Source organism: Narcine bancroftii, chromosome 3 (assembly GCF_036971445.1).
Source record: "Narcine bancroftii isolate sNarBan1 chromosome 3, sNarBan1.hap1, whole genome shotgun sequence".
Lineage (NCBI taxonomy): Eukaryota > Metazoa > Chordata > Chondrichthyes > Torpediniformes > Narcinidae > Narcine > Narcine bancroftii.
The window spans coordinates 299447520-299473869 of NC_091471.1; the positions used below are offsets into that span (position 1 = coordinate 299447520).

General features: G+C 38.7%; 1 protein-coding gene and 1 long non-coding RNA gene across 4 annotated transcripts in view; one reads left to right on the forward strand and one right to left on the reverse strand.

The window, feature by feature from the left end:
* The window catches only part of LOC138758974 (A disintegrin and metalloproteinase with thrombospondin motifs 6-like), a 197027-nt gene that overhangs the window by 68694 nt on the left and 101983 nt on the right, over window positions 1-26350 (forward strand). For both annotated transcript variants that reach the window (XM_069928667.1, XM_069928668.1), the window contains exons 4-7: window positions 647-809; window positions 2268-2485; window positions 6584-6667; window positions 16573-16718. In XM_069928667.1, coding sequence (XP_069784768.1) covers window positions 647-809; window positions 2268-2485; window positions 6584-6667; window positions 16573-16718 — 611 coding nt within the window. The remainder of the gene's footprint in view (window positions 1-646; window positions 810-2267; window positions 2486-6583; window positions 6668-16572; window positions 16719-26350) is intronic.
* LOC138758975 (uncharacterized) lies at window positions 7164-25086 on the reverse strand. Of its 2 annotated transcripts, XR_011354554.1 has the most exons (4): window positions 24997-25086; window positions 11997-12122; window positions 8756-8836; window positions 7164-8374 (listed from the first exon to the last, which is right to left on the reverse strand). It is a non-coding gene; the product is annotated as an uncharacterized lncRNA (long non-coding RNA). The 2 variants fall into 2 exon arrangements; XR_011354555.1 differs by lacking the exon at window positions 8756-8836.

Sequence of the window (26350 nt, forward strand, 5' to 3'; positions counted from 1 at the left end):
TCAAACTTAGTATCTTTTTGTTAATGACTGTTTATTAAACATTTTGGTATTTGGAAAGGTGTAATTTTCTTATTTACATTAGTATAGTCTTACATATTTACTACTGGAGAAAAACAGATGTCCTTTCAGACATTGGGTGAAATTAAGAAATTTTAAATGTCAAAAATGGCAATATCTTATTAATAAGCACACTTTAATGGCAGGTTAAATAATCACATTGTGCAAATAATTGAATGTTACTGCTTCATTCTATGATGAGCTAAACTGGCTCAGTATTTACATGTAAATTCTTGATGTGTACATGAGGTTCCTTTTTCTTAGTTGCTTTGCTTCTTCATAGGTGTAAGGACTTTGTACAATCTCAGATGTGATATGTATAGAAGATTGCACCAGTTTGCAATTTTCTTGCCAAAATGTTAAGGCCATCATTTTGCTTTTCCATGTGGCTTTGAATCAAGTAACAGAATGAAACATCTTACCAAACAATGTTGGGGTAGGGTTACTAGTTGGCTGAGAAATGTGCCTTGTTGCTTGTGTATGTATAAGAATGGGAAGTTATTTGTAATGGCTTTTAAAGTTGTCATAGAAATTCTTCACAAACTGTATATATTTTACTGATGGTAACACAGCTGTACTTTGCTTTCAGCATGGTGTAATAGTGGAGGATGAAGAAGAATACTTCATAGAGCCCCTCACCACTGTTAAAATGGCTGAATTCAATTCCAGTGAAGGAAGCCCCCATGTAGTTTATAAGCGATCGTCTCTTCGAAACCAGTATCGTCATATTGATGCAACATGTGGAGTTTCAGGTAATATGCAACTCTCTCACTTATGCAGTGCCACATTCTGATTGGTCATGACACAAAATAGAATGCAATGTTTCAAAACTTGCACTATCTGATTGTTAAAGGTTTAAAACCTTGTGGTTAAGGAAACAATTTGCTACTTAAAAATTTTCCAAAATAATCTGCAGAAAAACAGGAGCATGTTTAAGAGTGCAGAAAGAGTTATTTCTCAGAACTTTAGATTTATTTTGTATTTAGGAAATGTTTTTAATATTAAAAAAAAAGACTTTTGATTTGTATATTGCTATGACTGGAGTTTCGTTTCCATTACTTTACCAATTATAGCAGTATTTGAAATGAATTCAGATGGTATCATGTAATTGACATTTTTGCATTACTTTGGGGAAAAAAATGTAATGATCTAATATTCCTGAATGAAATGCTCTCAGGCTCGCGTTCATAAATATTCCTTTGCGGAATTTTTCTTTTTTAAAATGAACAGGTCTCAGGAAGAGCAGGACATAGAAGATTGAAAATAAGAGTAATGAAATTGAGTAGTGGAGGAATCCACATTTGTTGAATGAAACGTATAAAGAGCAAGATTAGAGAAATTAAATTAGTTTGGGTGGTCTACGTGGAGAGAAAAGAATGATGTAGACTTAGTGGAATGAATTGCCTAATTCTGAGCTGCTACACTCCCAAAAATAACCAAAGCATCCAAGGTGTCAAGACTTCGAGTCTGCAAGATATTTTTAATCTGAATCTTCATAGGACCTACATTTTTTGATGATGATGTTGCAAAATGTTGTTTATACTTATGATTAAAGCTGATATTAGCAGTTTGATATATTTGAAAATGATGTAGAGAGCCTGATTATCATATTTACTATATTACCATCCACAATCACATACATTGTTTGGTCTGCAATTTGTGCAATAAAAGTGCTCTAAATTCTTAATAGGAAAGCATAACTGAATTCTGGAAAACAAAATCAAAGTTAGGGAATTCATGCGAGTTTACATAACATACATCGACTCAAATTCCAGCAAACAACTATTTGTAATCTATTATTTTACGTTGGCAGTCATGCCAGTTGGTTGTTTTACATCTTTAGGTTATTTCTATTTCTTGTATACAAATATCTCCTTATTCAAAACTTATTTTTTATTGACTCTATAGTTTGCTTAATTTTTTTTCAGCTATCCAGTCACACAAAACTGAAACCCAGCAGTCCACTGATTTAAAAGTAAACTCATAATGCAAGTGCAAAGCCCTATTATAGTTGCATTTAACCCTTAGCATAAACATCTTTTCCTGAAAAGTTAGAGTTGATATTTGACCTTTTATCTTGGTTTTAAGAACTAAGCTGGGTGTCCAGATGAGATGCACAATTGCTCTGATTTATTCCTTCTATTGCTCAGTGTAGTGCTTGCTTGTCACAAAAGGTATAATTTTGAATGCTTACAGTGGTTCTATTCCAGATGAGAAGCCAGGAAAAGGAAGACCTTCATGGCTGAGGAATTTACAGACTTCAACAGTGACTCTTTCACCTAATAAGACCCTTCGAAACCAGCTGCAGTTGAAAAGATCAGTCAGTCAGGAACATTATGTAGAGACTCTAGTCGTAGCAGATAAGATGATGGTTGGATACCATGGACGAAGAGACATTGAGCAGTATATTCTCTCTGTTATGAATATTGTAAGTATATTTCATTATTTTAAATATTTTTTATTTTGGATGCAAAATTCTTTTCACTCCATTCAATTTTTTTCCTTTTCTATTTTTACAAAGACTTTTCCATTGTTCTTAATGTGTAGTTATCTGGCACAATCTCTTGTCTTTCTCAATGCTATCTTTAATTTCTGGAAGCAGTATGGGGCAGTTTTCTTTTCCTTTTTCTTTCTTGTTGGGAATGTTTGACTTCTCTGGTTCACCAGTAAATCTAACAGAGCAAGTGCAATGGTGCTGTTTTGGTTACTAGAAAGATTAGTTTGTGGAGTTCTCTGTTCATAATGGCAAATACAGCAAGATCAGTGCACTCAAACTTAGTGGTGTAAACACGATCTTTAAGTGATCCTATTTGTGCTTTTAAAATAAAATGACAGATATGTTTGTCTGCACACTGTTCCCTGAATCAAATTAGATGACACTTTGTTGTCATCAGTAAAGCTGCAGCACTAAAATGTACATCATAGTCAAATAAATTGGAATAGTCCTCCACACCAAATTTTGTTGCAAAATGCAACAAGTTTGATATTTCAGCATATGTATGCATGAATATTCAGAAGTTGCTGGCAGCTGTTCACTGGCAATTTCTTCTGTTCTGAAGGCCCAGTGTTTCTGCTCGTGAATGCACCGCTAACTGTTCAAAAAATGATCTGGGCTAGCTGAGGTGGAATTTTCGGGCTTCATAAGTTCACTTTCAAAACTACAGAATTACAAAACCTCAGAGATTTTCTTGAATCAGGATACATTGATACTCCTGTCACCAATTAAGTGGTTCTTTTTTTAAAAAAACCTAATGCATTAATTTGGCAGATAGGAATATTGGCAAAAATAATTTTTTCCCAATTGGGCAAACTAATTAGGTACAAAGGAGAAAAAAATAAATTTGTCTGAAACTAGTAGTTGAATAGAAAGTAATTTTTTCAGCATTATATTTATGAAAATAAATTATTTATGGAGTGCTACATAATTGCATGGATTTTCTGGTGCAAGTTGGCCTCCTTGGAAAATTGGTTTGTGTATTATTGATGTGATTTCAGTATCAGATGCAAATAGAATGGTAATTCCCTGAATCTTATTTCTGGTTTATGTAACCAAGGAAATTGGTTTTTGTTCTCAGCTGTCCCCATAAGTGGGCGTGCTCAGTACACCCTCCCACCTCTCCTATCCATATTCTCTCCCCTACCCAGACCCCCCCTCCCCCAACAACCCCAACTCCCACCATCCTTAGACCTGGACTCCATACTGAGGCTTTCCTTCATACTTTCCATAATGACACTGCACAAAGGAAATGTCTGAATGTTTCAAAGCTGGATAACATTGGCAGTGGTTATTTCTATAACCAATGAGCTGGGGACAGCTACATCATTTCTAGCAGAAACTTCACGATAACCTAATTTTGCTAATCGCTTCTCTGTCTTTTGGTGCTCAAAACCCATGCTTTATTACGGTACTGCATCTTAGTGTTTGAGTTATTGTTTCTTCAACTAGCATATACCTATACATTTTCAGAACATTGCAATAAATCATGCAATGCTGAGAACATCATCTCCAGCATTTATTTAAATAGATGTGCACAATTATTTCCAGATACATGATAGGTCTAGAGAGGCCAGTGGTAAACAGCATTAAAAAGTTAACTTACATTTGCTACATTTATTTTTTTTACAAGATAGATGATCTTCCAGCTTTTCCCTATTTTTATAGGTTTTTTCTTGAAGGCTGGCTTAAGTTTTAAGAAAAAAACAGTCTATAATGAGGTTGATATGATTAGAGTTCATGTACTATTGCTCCACTCTCTTACACAGTTCCTCAGGGCATCAACGGTTTTCCCCCTTGCATTTGAAAAGTAATAGCAAGTAGTGTTGAATATTACCAATTCAAACTTGCTTTGGAATAACTGGTACCACTCTTGCCTCCAAGCCAGATGGCTGTGGGTTTGCGACCCATTCCAGAGACATGAGTACAAAAGCCTAGGCTGACAATCAATCCAATGCAGTCAGAAACGCCGTCTTTCAGATGAGACGTTAAACTGAGGCCCCATCTGCTCTCTCAGGTGGACGTAAAAGACCCCATGGCACTATTTCGAAGAAGAGCAGGGGAGATATCCCCGGTGTCCTGACCAATATTTATAACTCAATCAACATTACAAAAGCAGATTTTCTGGCTATTATCACATTACTCTTTGGGAGCTTGCTGTGCCCAATTTGGCTGCTGCGTTTACAACAATGACAACACTTCATTCGCTGTAAAGTGCTTTGGGATGTCCTGAGGTCGTGAAATGTAAGTCTTCCTTTCTCAATATTGAACCAGCTACTTTTTAAGGGTGACAATTGATGTTAAAGTCAGTTTCCTTTGTGTAAACTTCTTTCATGTATTCACTATTTTGTGTAAAACATTTTAATTTTCTCTAATATCATTTGAGACTTGTGCAGTTTATTGTGGTTATTTCCTTCATCTCCTCAACCTTATCAATACCTTTTCATATTTTGGAGTGAATAAATATTCAGTCATGTCTGTTTCTGACTAAGGCCTTTCACTCTTTACATTTCTTCTAGCGCACATTTCTTTCTAATACGTTTATATCTCGTACAATTGATAAAGCATCAGTGATATGTACTATAATGAAATGTGTGTTACATATATGCACTAGTACACAAGTTCTAATTTAGTTTATTTTTGTTGCATATTGTGCATTATATTAAGTTGTTAAGGAAATGTAAAGATTAAAATGATGTTGATTATGTTTGTCTAATTTTATGTTGTAGCTAGTGACTTTCAACATGTATATGGCAATTTGCCTTTCATTTAGCAAACTATCTACAGTATACAATTATTTATATGAAATTATTTGGCCAGGGAGTTTGAAAAACTCTACTCTTTGTAATAATGCCTCTTTGGTTGAAATAGACTATAATCAAAATTGTACGTTTTTCTTTTTGGCCGCTATAAGTAAAATTTAGATAGGAAAGGTGTAATAAGACAATTGGTGATTGGGATCAAAGAGCTTGGTAAGTAATCTTCATTGTGTGTTTTTTTTAAAAAAAACCCAGAAAATGCTTTAAAAAAACTACATTCAGCAGGTAAGCCATCACCTGAGTAGAGAGAAACTATTAATATTTCAGGCTAGACCCTTCATCAGACTGGGAGAGCAAAAAAAATGTTAGTTTTCAGTTACAGAGGAATAGGGGAGGAATGGTAGAATAAAAAGAACTCCAATGCTGTGAGACCAAATATAGTTGTTGAAGTAGCAATTAGAATTAAATTTTGTTTATTTATCTGTGTAATGTATTGCTAATGGAAAAAAAAAGAGCCAAAAGGATGACAGGCAGAAATAGCTGGATCTAATACAGAAACGAAGAACAAGCGACCAAACGTTGGAGAATTTAGCATTTCGCAGGGAAGGCTGCAAAATGCTTAAACAGAAGGGGAAGGTTTTTGCTTGAGCTTCAGTCAGGCTGCCTTTGATTGAGCAGAAACCACAAACAGGAGGTCCAGAGTAGAGGTGAGACAGTGAGTTAAATGACAAGCTCAGAGTCACTCTGACTGGCCCTGAACTTCCAGTTGGTTTCCACTTTTAATTCACGATTGTGCTCTCATGCTAACCTTCCTGCAGGTGGCCTCTTGTACTGTTACAATGAGGCTCCACACAAGCTTAAGGAGCACTACTTCCTCTTCTGCTTGGTCACATCAGAAATATTCCAGGTTCAAAACTGAATTCTTTAACTTTAGATAACTTGCTCTTTCTTTCCACCTGTATCAGAATAGGCTATTTTTGTCTGTCATCGCTTTGGCTCAGCTTTTCTTTTTCTGTTATGGTTATTTTTAGCAGTTTGTTTTTAGCAGTTTCTGTTTCAGAATTCCAGCATCTGCAGGCTTTTCATTTTCAACCTTCAGCCTGTTCTCTTTTGTATAATGCATGGACTATCAATTTTAGTTTGACCATCCTATTGCGTACATTATTCTAAATAAGCATTTAAAATTAATCTGTGCTCATATCAATGATAACCTTGTTATACCAATTTAGTTTTTAAGACAATCTGTGATTTTTCTTTGTTTTTTGGAGGTCAGGTTGCCAAACTTTTGCAAGACTCGAGTATAGGAAACATTGTGAATATGGTAGTAACTCGCCTCATCTTACTTACTGATGACCAGGTAAGAATCACATTGGTGCCTTCTGCTTCTTTTGTAAAACTATTCTAATGTTCTTACGGTAGTCACAGTCCAGAAAATTAGCCCATAAAATTCTCTGTTTATATACAACTGTATCCTCACAAAATCTTGCTCATGGATCACCAGTGACTTCATTAACTGAATTCCCTTTGCCTTGTAAGAACACACAAATTAGGCCAATCAATCCCTTCAGTTATTCATTAAGATCATGGCTGATTGAAATTTCCCCATTACTCCTGGTAACCTTTTTAACTTGCGCTTACCAAAATATACAAAGATTCAATTTCCACTATCTTTTGAGGAAGAAGGTCCCAAGTTTAGTAAGCCAACCAAGGGGGAAAAAATCAACTATCTTAAATGGATGGCCCTTGACTGTTAAACAGTGAATCCCTCTATCCAGATTTTCCCCCAAAAGGTTACGTCCTCTCCACTTCCACCTTATCATTGATACACTACCATAAATGCCAAAAGGCTGGAGTTGCTGGATGATGGTCTTTTAATGCCATAAGACTTGGACCATGCTCTAGTTCTGGCCCGATCCCAGGACTTGTACTAAGAGAGGGACTTGACTTAACTGCCTTTATTAGGGAATTCCAGGGAGAGGTTACCGAGGGAAGGTGGTTCAGCCATACATATGAACCAAACATCTACACAGTACCAGTAACAAAGTAACAGTATAAAGTGGTGCATCTCCACAATCATAAACCATCAGGATCTTTTCTGCTTGATCTAAGTCCCCTCTTGTTCTTCAAACTCCAGCCTGTCTAACCATTCTTATGAAGACAGCCTGCCCTTTCTATTTCAATCTTTTGATTGATTTAGATTAGTAAACATAAGAATGATACAAAAAGATTGGGATTGCAACAGTTAACACATACAAACCCAGATATCGAGCAACATGTGTAAACTAAGCCTCCCAATCTCTTAAAGGCCAAACAATAAAAGGAGTCAAATTTTACTACAAAATTAAGAAACAAAACAAAAGCTGGTCTTACCATGTTTCAACAGTTCAACAAAAGGATCAATTTGCAATATATGAAAATGTTGAATAAATAGCCTCCATGTTTTGTCAAAATTTAACCAAAGGATCAACAGTACCACTTCTAAATTTTTTTTCTAAATTTAAACAGATTATAGTTGGGAAAATCATTGAAATAAAGTAGGTGGTTTAGGGTTTTTCCATTTGAGTAAGAATGAATCTCCTGGCTATTAAAGTAACAAGCGCAATTATACGACGCTGAAGTAGATAAGTGGCCAGAGTCCAAAATGGTAGTCAAAAAAGTGAAGTAATAAGATGAGGTTGTAGATCAATGAGAAAAACTGCTGAAATAATATCAAAAATATCTTTCCAATATTTTTTCAGGCAAGCGCAGGACAAAAACATGTCAGGGAAGCCACTGCAGAATTAAATCTGTCATGGGAGTAAAAATGAACTAGCTTGTCCTTGGACATATGGGCCTATGAGCTTCCTTAAACTGTATCAAAGAGTGTCAAGCACGCATTGAAAAAATGTTAAATAATTTGAGAATTTTCTCCAATGACTCTATAGGCAAAGGTATCTGAAGTTCTCTTTCCCATTCATTCTTCATTTTTTCAGAAATCATTGGATGAATTTTCAGGATCAAATCATAAATTGTTGCTATTAAACGCTTCTGAAATCTTATTGGTAACTTCAGTCTGATGTGGCATCTGAAAAGTAGATAAAGTAACATTTTAAAAAGTTGCTAATCTGTAACTATCTGAAAAAATGTGAGCTAGGAAAATAATATTTATTAGACAACCGCTCAAAAGACATGAGATGGTTGCCCATAAATAAATTGCGAAAACATACTATTCCCTTCGTATTCCATGAAAGAAAAGCATGATCTATTCGAGATGGTTAGAAGGAAAAATTAGATAGAATAGGACTTGACAAGATAAATTTATACAATCCAAAAAATATATGAAATTGAAACAACATTTGTATTGAATGTTTAATTATTGGATTTGTCATTTGTTTATTCAATTTAGTGAGTGCAAAGGGGAACGAAGCCCCCTAAAAGAGAGGCTAACGAGAACCCCTGCACAAACCTGCGCTGAAGACTCACCCACCGTGGGCATTGAATTTCATCCAAATCTTGTGTCCGAATATTAATTTCCCAATAGTAGAATCTAAAATTTAAAAAAAAAGACTTGGGGATGAAGGTTGGAACCACCTGAAATAGGTACAAGAATTTAGGTAAAATAATCATTTTAACTGCGTAAATCCGACCAATCAATGATAAAGGAGACCATTTAGTAAACAATTGCTTAGCAAGGTCAATTAAGGGTAAAAAGTTAACTTTAAATCTTTGTGCTTCTTGGTGATACTGGCACCCAAATAAGTAAAATGATTAGTAATCAATTTAAATGGTGACTGTTCATAGATTGGAGCATGCATATTTAATGGAAAAGGTTCGCTTTTATTAAGGTTCAATTTCTAACCATAAAAATTACTAAATTGAGCAAGTAATAACAGTTCTGCAGAGATAGATTTCTCAGGGTTAGAAGTATATAATAATAAATCATCTACATTTAGTGATACCTTATGTATCCCATCTCCACGAATAATGCCAAATATATTTGGTGAATCACCAAAAGTGATTGCCAGGGGCTCCAGAGCAATGTCAAATAATAAAGGACTCAAAGGACAATCTTGTCTCGTACCTTGAAAGAGCCTAAAAAAGGGGGATCTCTGATTATTGCTAAACACAGAAGCCAAAGGTGAGTGGTACATCAGTTTTATGCAAGAAATTAATTTTGGACTAAAATTAAATAAATATTCCCATTCAATTCTGTTGAATTCCTTCTCAGAATTAAGTGAGAGAACACATTCTGGAGTTTCAGGTGAAGGAGAATATACAATATTCATTAACCTCCTAATATTGAAATGCAAATAATGATTCTTGAGAAATTCTGTCTGATCTTTGAAAAATGCATTTCCAAAAATCACTTCTAATCTAGTAAACAATATTTTAGAAAAAAAATTGAGTTCATATTCAATAAAGAAATGGGACTTTAATTAAAAACATTCAGTGGGGTCTGGTCTTTGTTTTTTAGGGATTAAAGAGATCGATGGTTCATAAAAAGATTGTGGTAATTTACCTACCAATAGGGCATCCTTAAAGGTTTTACGTAACCAAGAAGAAAGTAGATTGAAAAAGATTTGGAAAAAATCTACCGTATACCCATCTGTACCTAGTGCTTTTCCCAAATTCATTGAAAAGATTGCTTTCTTTATTTCTTCTTCCTGATGGGTGCATCTCATGCTGTGCATTCATTAAATGGTAATTTCAGAATATTAAATTTCCTTAAAAATTAATGCACTATAGTGGAATTATCAGGAAATTCTGATGGGTGTGAAGAGACGTAAAATTCTTGAAAAGATTTATTAATTTTGTCGTGATCAATCGTCAAGCTACCATCTTGTTTATGAAGCTTAATAATCTAACGTTTACCCGAAACAACTTTCAATTGGTTAGCCAGAAGTTTACCAGATTTATCAGCATCTACGTAAAATTTGACTCTTAGTTTTACGTAATTGACTTTTAATTATGTATGTTAGCAACCAATTGTGTTGCATTTGAAGTTCAACATTCTCTTTGAAAAGCTCCAAATTAGGAGCAATAAATTTTTAAAATCAATTTCTTTAATATTTCGTTAATAGTTCATTTTTTCAATCCGCCAGAATATAAAATAATTTGCCCACGGATATAAACTTTAAAGGTATCCAATAGAGTCCCACTGTAAATTTCTTCTATGGAATTAGTTGTGAGAAAAACGAGGCAATCTGTTTTTTAATGAATTTAACAAAGTTTAAATCCTGGAGCAGGGTAGAAAGTTTCGGTGGAGCATGATCAGAATCAGCAATTATTGCTTCCAATCATTAACAGGTGGAACTACTGAGTGTTAATAAATAACTGTTGCTAATGCAATCCCAATCTTTTTGTATCATTCTTATGTTTACTAATCTAAAACAATAAAAAGATTGAAATAGAAAGGGCAGGCTGTCTTCATAAGGATGGTTAGACAGGCTGGAGTTTGGAAGAATAACAGGGGGCTTAGATCAAGTAGAAAAGATCCTGATGGTTTATGATTGTGGAGATGCACCACTTTGTACTGTTAATTGGTCACTGGCACTGTGTAAATGTTCGGTTCATATGTATGGCCGAACCACCTTCCCTCGGTAGTCACTCCCTGGAACCCACTAATAAAGGCAGTTGTCAAGTCCCTCTCTCAGTACAAGTCCTGGGATCAGGCCAGAATTGGAGCATGGTCCAAGTCTTATGGTATTACAAGTATTCTAGAATATTTGTGATAAACATGAGAAAAGAATGAGAACTCTTTATCATTGGGGTGTATAAACCTCCAAACTTCTAAAATTCCAGAATTGACTTTAAAACAAAAATTAGATTTGTTTGGAAGTACCTGATTGGACGCAGACCTGTCCATCGAAGGGTTTAAACAACAATTGTAGTCTGTCCATAATCAACATATACTTGATGCAAATACATTTTTGAAAAATTCAGGGGAGTCTACATTCGGTGTATAAACATTAACCACAAAAAACTTTTTTCTTTCAAAATATTTATCTTTCCTTACTAGGAGACCAATACAATATACAGGTGGTCTCTAATTTATGATGGTTCGACTTGTAATTTTTCGAAGCTGGGTCATGGCAGCATTGCGAGAGAGTATCATACCGCATGCTGACTCAACCCAGGGTGCTTTCAGCTGTGTACTTTATGTAAATGGCTATGATCGGTCTTTACAACTTAAGATTTTTTCAACTTATGATGAGAATGCTGGAACATAACTTCATCGCAAGTTGAGGACTACCTGTACAGTAGTCAGATTTGGTCCTTTCAATGGCTCATTACTTGCATATTTATTTCTTCTGGCAATAAATATTCTGTGAGCTTTCCTGATTATTGCTTTAGCTGCAAAATAGCCTTTCATAAATCGTGCAGTAGGACATATCCTTGAGATTCTATGCATTTGTTTTTGTATATTGTTTTAGTTTCTTTTTGCTGAACAATTTTATTTCCATTTATTAGATTTTTCCCCATTCACTTAGCTTTTTCTAACCTCTGTATATCAATGTGATTGCTAATTTGGCAATGCTACCTAAAACAAAGCCAGGAAAACAGTAGGGCAGGTAGTATCTGTGAAAACAAAAGTAGACAATATTTTTGGTCCACGACCCATCACCAGAACTGGGAAAGTGTTACAGAGTCGAACAGTGGCCCAACTTCTGATGCTGATCATAATGTCCCACCCACACTAGACCCACCTGTTTATGTTGGCCCATATCCATCTTAAATCCATCCTCTCCATGTTTCTGAACAAATTCTTCTTAAATCTTGCAATAGTATTTGCCTCAAACACTTCCTTCAGCAATCCATTCTATAAGCACATTCTGTGTTTTTAAAAAAAAAAAAGATGCATTAGTTTTCATTTAAAGAGAGAGTGGGAGGGATGCTTAAAATAAAGGAAAACTGAATGATCGATTCAGTCAAAATGATTTAATGATAGTTACCTGCTTGATCTGTGCAATGTATTATTAATGGTGAGGTGGTTGATCTGTCCAGTCGGCCAGAATTATATGAGCAAGATAACCTGAGCAGAGATAATATAAATGGAAAATGCCGGAAAAAATTTATTGTCAGGCTGCCTCCGCAGGAAGAGAAAGAACATTTCAGATGAAGGACGACATGGGTTTCAGAAAGTGAGAAATGTATTTGTCTGGAAGACGTGATATGTAAGATAAGTTTGAGGCTATTACGGTTCTGGAATTATGGGGGGCACTCCGAGCAGACAGGACTATAACAGAGTGGAAAAGAGAAAGGGATGGAGGGCAAGAATCTACCGTTCGAGAATTCAGTAGTAAGATGTGCTGGTTGCAATGTGGTCAGTTAGGAGATTATATGCTGTTCCTTAGGCTTTCATTGGGTCTCTTTGTAACGATGCAGGAGGCCAAAGACCAAGTGATCAGTTTTGGAGTGGGATTGTGAATTAAAGTGGATGATGATCAGAAGCTCAGTCATTCCTTCAGACTGAGCACATGTGTTCTGCAAAGTGATCATATAATATGTTTGGTTTCTCCAATCCAGAGAACACCTTGTGAACACAGACTGTAGTACATTTGATTGTAAGAAGTGCTTCACCTGGAAAGTTTGTTTTGGTTCTTGGATGTCAGGATTGGAAGACCTAAAACAACATTTTGCATTTCCCTACAATAGCGTGGGAAAGTGCCATATAATGGGGAACGGTAAGCAGGGACAGAGAATGGATAAAGAAGTGTGAAGGCATCAAGTCCTACAAAATGCTGGAAGATGAGCTTTGGGACTGTCTAGTATTGTGAAACATGATCTATTTAAATAAATTGTAAAGTGGAGGTCTCTGCATCAATTATATCAGTGCACTGCATATTACCAGAAAAAGACCCATTTTTGTCAACTCTATTTACAGTTAACCTGCCCTAATTTTTGAGGCACTTTGTCAAATGCCTTCTGAAAATCTATATATACCAGTAGTTAGTGTATATACTAGTCCCACATGAACTTCAATAAATTGGTCAAATATGATTTCCTTTTCACAACTTTTATTCCTTGGAATTGCTCTCAGGGACCTTCTGTAACTTTGATGATAACTTTAAACCTTTTCCCTTTTACCGATATAATGTCAACTTGTTTGCACTTTCCTGATTTTTGTATTCCTTTTTCAATAGGAGGTTACATTCACTATTTTCTGGCAAAATGGAGCTTTCCCTAACCAGGAATGTTTTGACAATTATAACCAAAACAATATTCTGACTTTTTATCTTCTGTGATCTTGCCAATTCCTGTCTTCCTAGTCTTCTCCAACCTATTCTGCATGCTATTTACTAACTGCCAATTTTCCTATTCCTTAAAACATGTCTCTTTGTTATTGCAAGGGTGACTTTGCCTGGTCACCAAATTATAGGAAAGATATAAACAAAATAGAGAGAGTGCAGAGAAGGTTCACGAGAATGCTGACAGGATATCAGGGTCTGAGTTCCAGGGAAAGGTTGTGCAGACTGGGGCTTTTTTCTCTGGAGCGTAGAAGATTGAGAGGGGACTTGATAGAGGTGTTTAAGATTTTAAAAGGGACAAACAGAGTAAATGTGGATAGGCTTTTTCAATTAAGAAAGGGGGAGATTTAAACTAGAGGACATGGTTTAAGATTGAAGGGGGAAAATTATAAGGGGAACATGAGGGGAAATTTCTTTACGCAGAGGGTGGTGGGGATGTGGAATGAGCTTCCGGCAGACGTGGTCAAGGCGGGATCATTGGTTACATTTAAGGAAAGACTGGATTGTTACATGGATAGGAGAGGACTAGAGGGTTATGGCCCGGGTGCTGGTCAGTAGGACTAGGAGTGTGGGGATTTGCAACGGCATGGACTAGTAGGGCCGAACTGGCCTGTTCTGTGCTGTAAGTGGTTATATGGTTATATGGCTAAGCACCATGATCTAGATTTCATGCTTTAGATTCCATTATGTTTCTCCCTCTTACTCTTGAAGCTTTTATTAACACCTTAGTTTTAGAAGTAAATGTTAGTGAACCCAACAAATATTACATTCATCGCTGGATCGGATTTATTTGTCTTGGTAGAGTGAACTTTTTATGAATTGAGAGCAGAAAACCATTGGAGGAAAAGAATTGTCAATGTTTCAGATCAGAAGCCTGATCAAGTCTAAGAATGCAGAAGAGATAGCAAATATAATGAGGATGAAGTGTGAGCGGTTGGACAGGGGTCATTAGGGGATTGGAGGCAAGGAAGGATAATGGACAGATAGGGAGGCAGAGGATGGTTGATTGACAGGTGCCAAAGAGGCAAAAAGGAAGATGAGTCACACAGACTGGAGTTGGAGACTGCTGGAAGTGGGATGGGGGTATGATAAGGCTACTAGCACTGGAATTTCATCAGTTGAGAAGGCGACAGTGATGATATAATCAAAGCTGTTAGGGGAGAGGATGAAACTGAAGGCAGCAAAGGAGGGAATCTAGTTGGTGAAATTGGTGGAACAGGATGGGGGGGGGGGGAATGAGAATAGGCCAGGGGTGAGATGGGGAAAAGGAGGATGAACTTGGGAGAAGGGATTTGTTACCTGAAATCCTATCCTTGGTCTGTAGAGACTAAGTGGAATATGAGGTCCTCTTACCCATATCTGCTCTCTATCCACAGTGGCCATCCCGAGTTCATGATTGCATTCTATTTCTACTCCCCTTCCTGTTCCCACTCTGGCCTGTCTGTCTCCACTGCCAGAGTGAGCCCAAAAGCAAACAGAGGAACTACATCACCTATTCTGCGTGGGCAGCCTATAGTTTAACTGTATCAACATTGAATTGTCCATTTTCTCTCCTCTCTCTTCTCTGAGCTATTTCCTTTCTACCCCACTTCCTGTCCCAATTTTTTTTTGTTCCCTTCCACAGCCAGGCTTCGCCCACTCAACCCTTTCCCCTCCCATTGTTACTATCCACTTGCGCATTCCACCAACAGGATATTTCTTCTCACCCCATTTCCTATCATTCCTTTCCATCTGATATCTGGTTCCCATCTGTCCTTCACTTCTCCCGAAAAGCTCCCATCATATCACCATTGTCACCTTCTCTACTTATCAGATTCCTGTACTGTTAGCTTTGTCTCCATTTACTGACCTCCTCCAACTGTCTCCAACTCCACCCTGTATGAGTTGCTTCACTTTTTCGTCTCCCCTTTTTCTCACCTACAGTATTTCTCCCTTTGGCACATGCCAATGAACATTGCCTCTCCTTCTGCCCATCATACTTCACCCCTCTCGGGTTCACCAATCCTGTCCAAGCCCTCCCACCCTGTCCTCATTACACTGGCTTTAACCCCTCTCATCTCGATGAAGGGTTTCAACCCGAAACAATGACAATTATTTTCTACAGACGCTGCACAACTTGGTTCCTCTAATAATTGTTTTTATTCCAGATTCCAACATCTGCAGTCTATTGTGCGGCTTGAAACAACAATTATTAGTTAGGAAGCAACCAAGTAATTCAAATCTTCCCTTATTTGGAGAGTGGATATTATTTTAAGCCTGAAGACAATTCCATAGAGTTGTTTTCGCCATCAAGACCATTATTTACAGATTGTTTTTTTTGGTGTTTTTTTCAGAAGCATTCTTTGACAGTAAACAATATAAATTCTACAGATGAAGTACTACAGCTTTGAACGTAATTAAAAAAATAACTCTATGGTTTCCTTTTTAGCAAGGTGAATCGAAGTATTGAGACTGGAGTTCACTCTTGACATCCTCATGCCCAATATCTAGTGGTGAATTAGCCACAGTGGTAAATGGGTTAATTCAAAAGCTCATCCCTTATTTCGGGGCATTGCTAAATCAGTTAAGCAGAGTTTTTTGTGGATGTGGAGCTGGTTGGAATTATCCCTGTGCTGGCTTAAAAAGAGTACAGACTTCATTTCAGTGATGAAATTCTGCTCCTGGACTAATTTCAGATGCAGTCTTGTTGTAGCTTACAACCTAAACTTGTTCAACGTAACCGCTGGAGACTTGAAGTGTTTTGCAATGTTAGATAGAACAAGCAGACTTAAAACAGGTTTGATTTATTCTTATAATTCCTCAGGGATTTTTTTTAAAAAAAGTTGGTCTTTCAGTCTCTATTTGATAATATTATTTCATTGTACATTGCCAGAATCAGTAACATTTTAGAAAATACACATCATGGTTTTGATTATTTAGTGTTCAAATTCTATTTGTTCATCAGTTTTCGTAAAAATAGAATTATTGATACACAAGTTGTATTTACTGTTTGAGACTTTAGTGTTTATTAATATTGCCATTATTTATATTTTAGCCAAACTTGGAAATAAATCATCATGCTGGTAAATCCCTTGATAGTTTTTGTAAATGGCAGAAATCTATTCTTTCCCGCAATGGTAATGGAAATGCCATCCCGGACAATGGAATTGCCCACCATGATAACGCCGTACTTCTCACCAGGTAAGTCCTCTTTCCAGAGAAAATCCCACTTCATTACAAATCTCGGGGGGATAAAACATTCAGCGTGGTTTTTCCTAACTCTTAAATGCCTATTACGTCATTTTTACCCTTGTTCGAAAAAAGAACCTTGCACGTTCAGGATATTGTGCCTCATCTTGTTGATCACTGTGGGAACTAGCTTTTCACTATTCTCTTCAAGCTGCATTTGTCAAAGAAGGCTTGACTTGAAAGATAATGTCTTATCAGATGAATGAAAACTGTTGGAGAGATGGCTGTTTTAGAGAGTAGTGCTAACCATCAGGCCAGCTCAAGGACAATTCCAGGGTCTCCACTCTGGAGCCAGTCATACGAATTGTGTAATTAAGCTGGAAAAGGTGTAGAAAAGATTCACGAGAATGATAGAGAGACTGGCAGGCCTGAGTTGTGAGGACTTAATTTTTCTGCAACATCGACCCTGCAGAGGTGTTTCTAGTAGGTCTCCCCTCCAAGTCCTGTACCTGCTTAGCTTCCAAGATCAGACAATCCCAGGCCTATTCGGGTGCTGTGGTGTCAGTGACATTTTCCTTATCTATTCTGCTCATTATTTTCTGACAATTTTCCTGGATTGTCAGTGGATGTTAACATTGTAGCTCTATCATTACAAGCAAGGTAGTTTGTTCTAAACCACCAATCTTCAGCGCGACAACTGAATGATTGTGGGAAATGGCATTTTTGTGAAACACAATGCTCATCCTTTTGTTCAAAAAAATCTAATTGGCTGAAGACATACCCAGAATAACACAAGATGGCTGTGATTGTCACAGGCCAGCCATCTTGGTTTCAGGACTTTGCTACAAGAGTTCCTCAGGACAGGAACTTCAGCCAATCTATCTTCACTTTACATAAAACAGGGATGCCTACTATCAAGCGATGTTTAGTGGTACATGTAAGCAGCAAGATCTGCATGCCATTCAGTTATCCCACATGCCAGGTGAGAATTATTTCCAGGAGACTTGCCACTTCCACATTAGTGTGAAAAGCAACACTAAATGAAGGTACCAGAAAGTCTTCTCACTGCTATTTAAAAACTTTTGAGTGAAATTAAGAATCAGTGGTGAAAAGCACCAGTATCGTGTATCGAATTAGTAAATGCACTTGCTCGGATTTTTCCAAATGAACCAGTGTATAAAATTAATTTGTTATCCTAGTTCAATGTGGGTTATTTATGAGGGTGATGTTAATTATGTGAAGTGTGTTAAATTTTCATAATCCTCACACTAAATACAAATAATTTAAAAACATTGTTCCACTCCAGCATAGAAATATTCATCTTAAGCACAAAATTCATCTCCATTTAATCCTGTGTTTTTAAAAAAGATCAAAAGAGATTCCATACCTATTAGAATAAACAAAGATAGCTAATTAATAGTGATATAAACCAATGGAAAGAGTGAAAGAACAGGTTTAGCTTTTTTACGCCTTTTATTGGCCACCAATCATGTGTTTTTTTTATATATTCTGACTTCATTGGCTTTGTACAAAAAATAAATGCATTACATGTGTGCAAATGTTACTAATTTGTCTGTATTTTCCCAGTTGCTTATTGCTGCCAACTGCAGCAACATTTTTTAAATCTAATATTCATTCTCAGAAATTTAAGTTAAAGTCTGAGACCAGTCTAATTTGTTTTTTTAATGCGTGTTCTTTCTGTGTTGAAATTGTATTGAAGATTGAATTGTGTTCGTTTTTGTACTAGCAAATATTGATTAGTTTTCTTGAGTGTTGAGTACACTTATAAAACCCGGAACAATGTCTCATAAATCGGGTCAAATCTAGGAGTTTTGGACTTTTGGTCATGAAATATTAGGGTGGAGTTGGAGCAGTGTCTCAGGATCTGAAAACACTGAAAGGGAGATTTTGACAATTGATCAGCAGGGTTCTTGAATTGTCGGTGCCAGTTCTGGGATCAATGGAAATTAGATTCTGGGAATATTGGGAGAATGGACTAAGGGCTGAAAAGGATTTGGATGGCTGTTAGATCAGAGTTCTAGGAATAACGTTGAGGGGAGTTTGAGCACTGAACTGTTTTTGGAATTTGGAAGAAAGTACAAAGTACAAATGGGGATGTAAGCAGCCAGCAGCAATTGTAGAAGGGTTCTCTGACTTTGGGGAACGTGGTCTGGAATATTCAGAGTTTTGACAGTCTTGCCAAATGGGAAATAGCCTTGAACTGGAATGTTTTCAGGTCAATGAGATCCAAACAACTGATAAGATACCAGCCACATGCTGAATTTATGCTTGTAACCTTCCTCCCATTAAATTTTGCACCATCAGATACCACCACCCACTTTTCACATCATAATACTTCGAGTTTCCATTTTTTGGGAAAATTATTGGTTGGCTCTGTGCTATTTCCTGATTTTATTAATATTCTGGTGAGTTAGAAGCCTTGTGTTATACACATTTATCTATTCATTTTTCTGTGTTTTCGGTATCAATAGTAAGGTCAGGATTTATTGCCTTCACTTTTTCAGGGACAATTATCAGTATTTAGACACCACTTTGAACTGCCACAGAGATTCTGGTGAGGTATTCTCGCATGCTATTGGGGAGAAAGTGCCAATATTTAGACCCAGTGCCAATGAAGTAATAGCAATAAATTTTCAAATCCGAATTAAAACCAACTGTAACTGGTATCTTTTACCCTTCATAATGGCAGATGTGTGGTTTTGGAGGTGCTGACAGATTATCTTCAGAGAGTAACTGTAGTTGATGGTACATTCTACAGTATGCACCAGTGATGGTTTAGGATGGTAGATGAGTAGTGTTGAGCTTTTCATGAATTCTTTGGAGCTGCAGTCATCCAGTCAAGTATAGTGCTTAATCACACTTCTGACTTTGGATTGTCAAGAAATGACCCATTGATCACAGGACACCCAGGCTCTAGCATGCTCTTGTATCCATTGTATTTGTGTGGTAGCTATTTGAGTTTTTACTTAGTGGTGACTATCAGGATATTGATTGGCAACATTCTCGCTGAATCTTCTCCAATGTCAAGAGTAAGTAATTGAAATTCTTGACGGAGGTTGTGATTATCTTACAGTTTCATGGCATGAAACTTGCTTGACACTTAACAGCCCACAAATGAATGTTGTCCAGGTCATATTGCATGCACTATTTCAGTTAATTCGTGACTGGAGTTGAACACTTGTGTGATTATCAGAAACATCCCCTTTTGTGATGTGATGGAAAGGGGCATCCAGAACACTGGATAATGGAAGAGGTGGAAAATGTACCACCATTACAAAACAATTTTTTTTAGAAACCCATTTATCAGAAGCAGAAGTAATTGTCATTAACGTTGCGAAATGTGTTGTTTTGTAGAATCATTGCAGTGCAAACATTTATATAAACCAACTTACAAAATAGTACAAGAAAAATTCAAAGTAAGGCAATGCCTGTGTTCATTGTTCATTCAGGAATCTGATGGCAGAGGGGAAGAAACTGTCCTTGTGCCGCCGAGTACTTGAGGTTCTTGTACCTTTTTTTCTGATGGTAGTAGAGTGAAGAGGGCATGGCTTGGGTGGTGGGGGTCCTTGCCGATAGAGGCTCCTTTCTTAAGACACCGTCTCTTGTAGATGTCCTTGATGGAGTGAAGACTTGTGCCCTTGACGTTACAGGCTCAGTTAACAACCCTCTGGAGTTTTTTTTATTATCTTGAGCATTGGCATCTCGTACCAGACAGTGATGCAACTAGCCAGAATGCTCTCCATAGTACACCTATAGAAGTTTTCGAGAGTCTTCAGTGACATACCGAATCTCCTCCAACTCCTCACAAAGTATAGTTGCTTGCGAACCTTCATGATTGCATCGACATGGAGGGTCCAGGACAGATCCTCGGAGATGCTGACATCCAGCAATGTGAAGTTCTTGACTCTTCACTGCTGATCTCTCAATGAGGACTGGTTTGTGTCCTCTTGAAGTCAACACTTGTGTCCTTGGTTTTGCTCAAGGTTCTTGTTGCTGTTGTGACACCACTCAACTAGCTGATCTACCTCATTCCTTTGTGCTACCTCATTGCCATCTGTCATTGCCAAAAACCATGGTGTCATCAGCAAATCTGTAGCTAACTTTTGAATTGTGCATAGTGTTAGGTCTGCTTTGTTCATGAATGAGTGAGTCAAACACCAGACTGAGTCGAAATCAAGGTCTTTGTTCTTTATTGCCGGATTGTAACACTTGCAACTATCAGTGTTAGTTGGAGAAGGTGCATTCTGCCGTTATCAGCAAGTGGTGTTTTTTTTATACCTCAGGATACGTACTTAGTAAATTATCATACCATTACATTGTCCAATGAATAAACTGTTGCTACCCTTCTCTGTTAGTCTGCTGCACATCATCTTGTTAGTGCAAAGCTTATCTTGAGTGGACAAGGTCACATCTGCATTCTGTTACTCCTTAGTACTGGGTGACTCCTTCTCCGGTCCCATCTCATGATGTTTTTACCTTACAATAGCTATACAGTCATGAGTAGAGCAGTGGACTAAGCATAGATCCTTGTGTTGTGCCTGTGTTGATCAACAGTGGGGAGGAGTGTTGTTTCCAATTAGTGGCCTTCTGATAAGGGAGTCAAGGATCCAGTTGCAGAGGTTGGTGCAGAAGCCCAGGTTTTGGAGCCTGTTGATCAGCACTGAAGGAATAATGTTGTTGAAAGCTGATCCGTTGTCAATGAACAGCAGCATATGTATGAATTTGTTTTCCTGGTGATCCAGAGCTGAGTGGAGAGCCAGTGATATTGTGTCTTCTGTGGAACGATTGTGATGGTTGGCAAATTGAAGTGGGTCCTGTCCTTAAGTACATGTTAAATCTGGCCATGACCAACCTCTCAAAGCATTTAATCACAGTAGATGTGACTGGTTCTGGGCGATGGTCATTGAGGCAGCTCACTCTGCTCTTCTTGGACATCGGGATGATTGATGCCCTTTTGAAGCAAGTTGGAAACTCCAACTGCAGCAGTAAGAGATTAAAAATGCCTGGAACACTCTGGCTAATTGATTGCCATAGATCAGTACCTTCCCAGGTATGCCATTGGCCTGAAGCCTTGCAAGAGTTCACCCTCTTGAATGATGTTCTGACATTGGTCTCCGAGACAGATACCATAGGGTCCTCAGCCTTTGAAGGGATTCTCGTAGGCACTGTTGAATTCTCCTTCTCAAAGCAGGTATAGAAGGTGTTCAGCTTGTTGGGTAATGAAGCATCGCAGCTATCTATGCTGTTCGCCCTTGCTTTTTAGGATCTAAATATTAGTTTTATCATCTTTCAGTCCATGTTGTTTCTATCCCTTCTCTCCTATCAATTATTCACTTTACCTCTAGTGAAATTATTTCAGACATAAGAACTGAATTTGTTCTTTAAGAAATGTGGTTTCTCTATCCTCTTCCCAAGCTTGTCATTGATAAAGCCTTTCCCACATCTCTCCATTTCACACATTTCCACTCTCACTCTACCTTCCCTCAGACAGAACAAGAATAGTGTTCCCTTGGTCCTCACTTCTTGCCCATTAGTCTCCCACATTCAGCACATTACATGATCTTACTACCAGGCACATTTTCCTGTCCACTGACCCCTTCTGCTTTTTGCAAGGATTGCTCTCTCTGACTCCCTACTCCACTCTTCCCTCCCTACCCATCCTTCTGCATCTTTAGGCACTTACTACTGCAATTGAATTGAATTGTTTAAAACCCCACCAAGATTTGATTCCACTGTTTCCATCTGTCCTTTACCTGTAACCATTTTCCTTCTCTCTCTCACCCCCCTCCACCCTGACCCCAGTGGTCTCCCCCCTGACCTGCCTCCCCGACTCCACCTCTCCCTCCTTCATTTGTCCAGTATCCAATTTTCTTGGTCTCTCCCCAGATTTCCCATCACCATCCTTTTTCTGCTCGTTATCTCCCTTTCCCACCTTAATCTTGGTAAAGACCCAATCTCAAAACATTGATTGTGTGGTAGCTCGCACACACAACAGGTGAACTGGCTCACAAAATCACTGGCAAGTCCACAGCAGATCTGACTGTGAGAGCTTTGGGTCCAAGGCAAGCCCACAGAATAGCAACTGAATCTCATAAAAGCCGTGGGAGTTACAAGCATCATCGGGTTCTGAGTGATTTAAAGTTCATTAAAGTTGGTTGGTTCAACTCATTTTTAACTCAGCGTGGTTCTTTCGCAACAGTGACCAACCCAAACACGCAGAATGCAGTTTCACTGAAACTGCCAACTTTCTGGACCTTGCAGCCGCAGGTCTGGTTTTAACAGGCTGAAGCCCAATTCCAGGTCAGGCAAATTGTCTCGGATGCCACAAAGTACTACTATGTGATCAGTTCATTCGACCAGGAAACAGCACGCCATATCATCGACTTCCTACACCAGCCACTCGTTGTAGATGGGTATGAAGCAATCAAGGCACTCCTGATATGTACTTTTGGCCTCTCCTGCCATGAATGTGCAGCACAGTTGATCCATGTGAATGGCCTAAGTGACCGTGCGCCATTGGCCTTGATGAACGAGATGCTGGCACTAGCAGACGGCCATAAGCCATGTTTGATGTTCAAACAAATCTTTCTCAAATAGATGCTAGAAGATATCCATCTTCTCATCGCTGACGATGATTTTTGTAACCCACACAAAGAAGTGGCCTGCGCAGATATCCTGTGGCACACCAAACAGTATGGCGGGGTCTCCACTGACCAAGTTGCTGCATCATGGGTGTTTTTATCACCAAAAGTGTTTTTATCACCAAGAGCCCACCTTTGCTGCCCACCCTGTTCTTTTCTGGGAAATGCCGAGCTGGCTGTCTCTAATGGCTATGGCGGCTGGCCACCATGATAGCTTCCTTTACTTATGGGACCGACACTCTGGGCAAAAGTTCCTTGTTACGTGGGCAGAAGTTAGCATCTTGCCCCCCTCGAGCCTCAACACCCTCGTTGGGAAGTCAGTACTGGTACTCACGGCTGCCAACAACAGCAGTATTCGCACATATCACTACAGTTTGGTTCCAGCCGTTTCACCTAGTCGTTTAAGCTGGCAGCAGCGTAGCACCCTTTATAAGCAGCAGATTTCCTCTGGGCGCACTGCCTCCTAGTGGACCTCAAGGGTCAGCGCCTAGTGAATGCCAAGACCTTCTGGACCTTATTGCTCAGTGAAGACAAGTTACCAGCCCCACACCTGGACTCTGACTTTGTCAGGCAACGAATTGGCCAGAGTACTTGTGGAGTTCCTGACCATTATTATGCTGCAGTTCTCTACAGATGCCCCTAAGCATGGTGTACAGCACCACATTACCACTCAAGGACCACCGCTACACGCTCGGGCATGCAGGCTCCCGCCCGACAAACTCCACCTCACCAAGGAAGAATTCAGGAAAAAGGAGATGGGGATAATCCAGTGTTCAGACAGCCCATGGGCCTCTCCACTGCACATGGTTTCCAAGTCAGCTGGAGGCCATAAGATGACTACAGAAAGCTTAATGATGCCACCATGGCCAACCACTACCCAGTGCCCCATGTTTAGAATTTTTCAGCCAATTTTCATGGGGCACAGATCTTCTACAAGGTCAACCTGGTCCGTGGGTATCGCCAGATTCCCTTCCACCCCAGTGATGTTCCCAAAACTGCCCTTGTCACCCTGTTCAGCCTATCTGAGTTGTTGCAGATGCTTTTTGTACTCAAGAACGTGGAGCAGACATCCCAGTGGCTCATGGACTCATGGGATGTGGCTTGGATTTCGTCTTCATCTACTTAGATGATATCCTGATCAACGCTGCTCACACCAAGAGCATTTGACACACCTATGTCAACTCTGCTGGTGCCTGAGTGAATATGACCTGGCCATCAAACCCACGAAATGCCAGTTCTGGCTGTCAGCCATTGATTTCTGAGGCCACCACATTGACCGGCATGGAGCAATTCCCTTGCCCATGATAGTTGAAACCATCCACCATTTGCCAGGCCCAGTACAGTCAAGGGCCTCCAGGAGTTCATGGTCATGATCAACTTTTACCACAGATTCCTACCATCAGCAGCCTGAATCGTGAAACCCCATTCAGTCTGATGTCCTGCAAAGCCAAGGAAATCACCTGGGACACGGGGTCATCAGTGGCTTTCGAGAAGGCTAAGGATGTCTTTGCAAACACCACCCGCACGTTGATGAGGTCTGCCACCCAAACAGACTAAAGAGTTATTGGCTGTGGACCCCATACCTCCTAACACCAGTGCGGGGGTGGGGAGTTCATGTGGTAACTCACCCACGCAACAGGTGAATTCTCTCATGGAGTCGCAGGCAAGTTTGCGGCAAATCCGACTGTGCGAGCTCTGGGTGCAGGGTAAGCCCACAGCCTAGTGGTTGATGTCATAAAGGTCCCGGAAGTCACAAGCATTATTGGGTTCCGAGGGATTTAAATGCATGTGAGTGTTCTATTAAAATCAATTGGTTCAACTCACTTTCGACTTTTTTTTTCTTTCACTCACTAGTGCGACTACAATTGTTCTTTATGGTCTCTGCCTGACCTGCTGATTCTTTCCAACTTCTCTTTATTTACTCCAGATTCCAACATCTGCAGCTTCTTGTGTTTATAATGTAATTTAAAACCTTGCTTCATTGTTTTATTGGTTACTGCTCTAATACCTTCTTTATTCTATATCTTGCATCATCTGTATTAGCCAGGAAACTATAAACAACACCAACCAATATGTTCTGTCCCTATTGCTTTTTAGCTTTGTCCTCGAATTTCAAGATCCTGTCCAACAACTATCCATGTTATACCCTCTTAACACTGCTATCATACTTCATCTTCCTCTTTGACTGACTTTTTTGGACTCGTTACTTGAAGTTTTGGTCAATTTGATTATCTCCATGAAGCACAATCAATTATACAAAGACAGAAGTTGCCGAGACTGAAGGCTTTTATTTACAAGAGATGGACAGTATCCCTATGTTGGTCGCTCACACTGACCCGGACTCAAACTGGGTGCAGGCTTGTTGCGTGACTGCTTTTATGGGGAAGAAAGGGGGAGGAGTCATGAGCTGGCCAGTGAGAGCAGGGTCAACCAGGAAAGGTCATGACATTTACATATGGCAAATATGTACAATAGTGACTTTGCCACCATCCACTTATAACTGTTTTGTGATAAAATGTGCTTTTAGATGTAATGCATTCACATTTGACCTTTTCACATTTATCTATGCTCTGACATAATTTGCTGCTTATTTGCTTACTGTATTTCTAACATTGACTTTCAGCTTGGATTTTCTCCCTCTTGACTCCAGTCAAGTTCCTGTTAAGCTACTGTATTTTAAATCCTCATCAAAAGTAGTCAATGCCTTAATGAAGTCCATGAAGACAACATTGTAAAACCTTCAAAAACACATTTAGTTACCCCCCCCCCCCCCCGAAAAACTCAATCAAATTACTAAAACAGGATTTCTCCTATCAAAGCCAGGCTGAGGCTGGTCCAATTTCCCAACTGTTATTTTATTGGAAATGATGTTTATAACACCCTTTCCATGGGTTTGTTCAATATATGTGCAATTTGAAGGGGGGAAAAAAGGTATTAATTTGCTTTGCTTCTGTGCAGGGAAGCTTTGGCTGTTGGATGGTT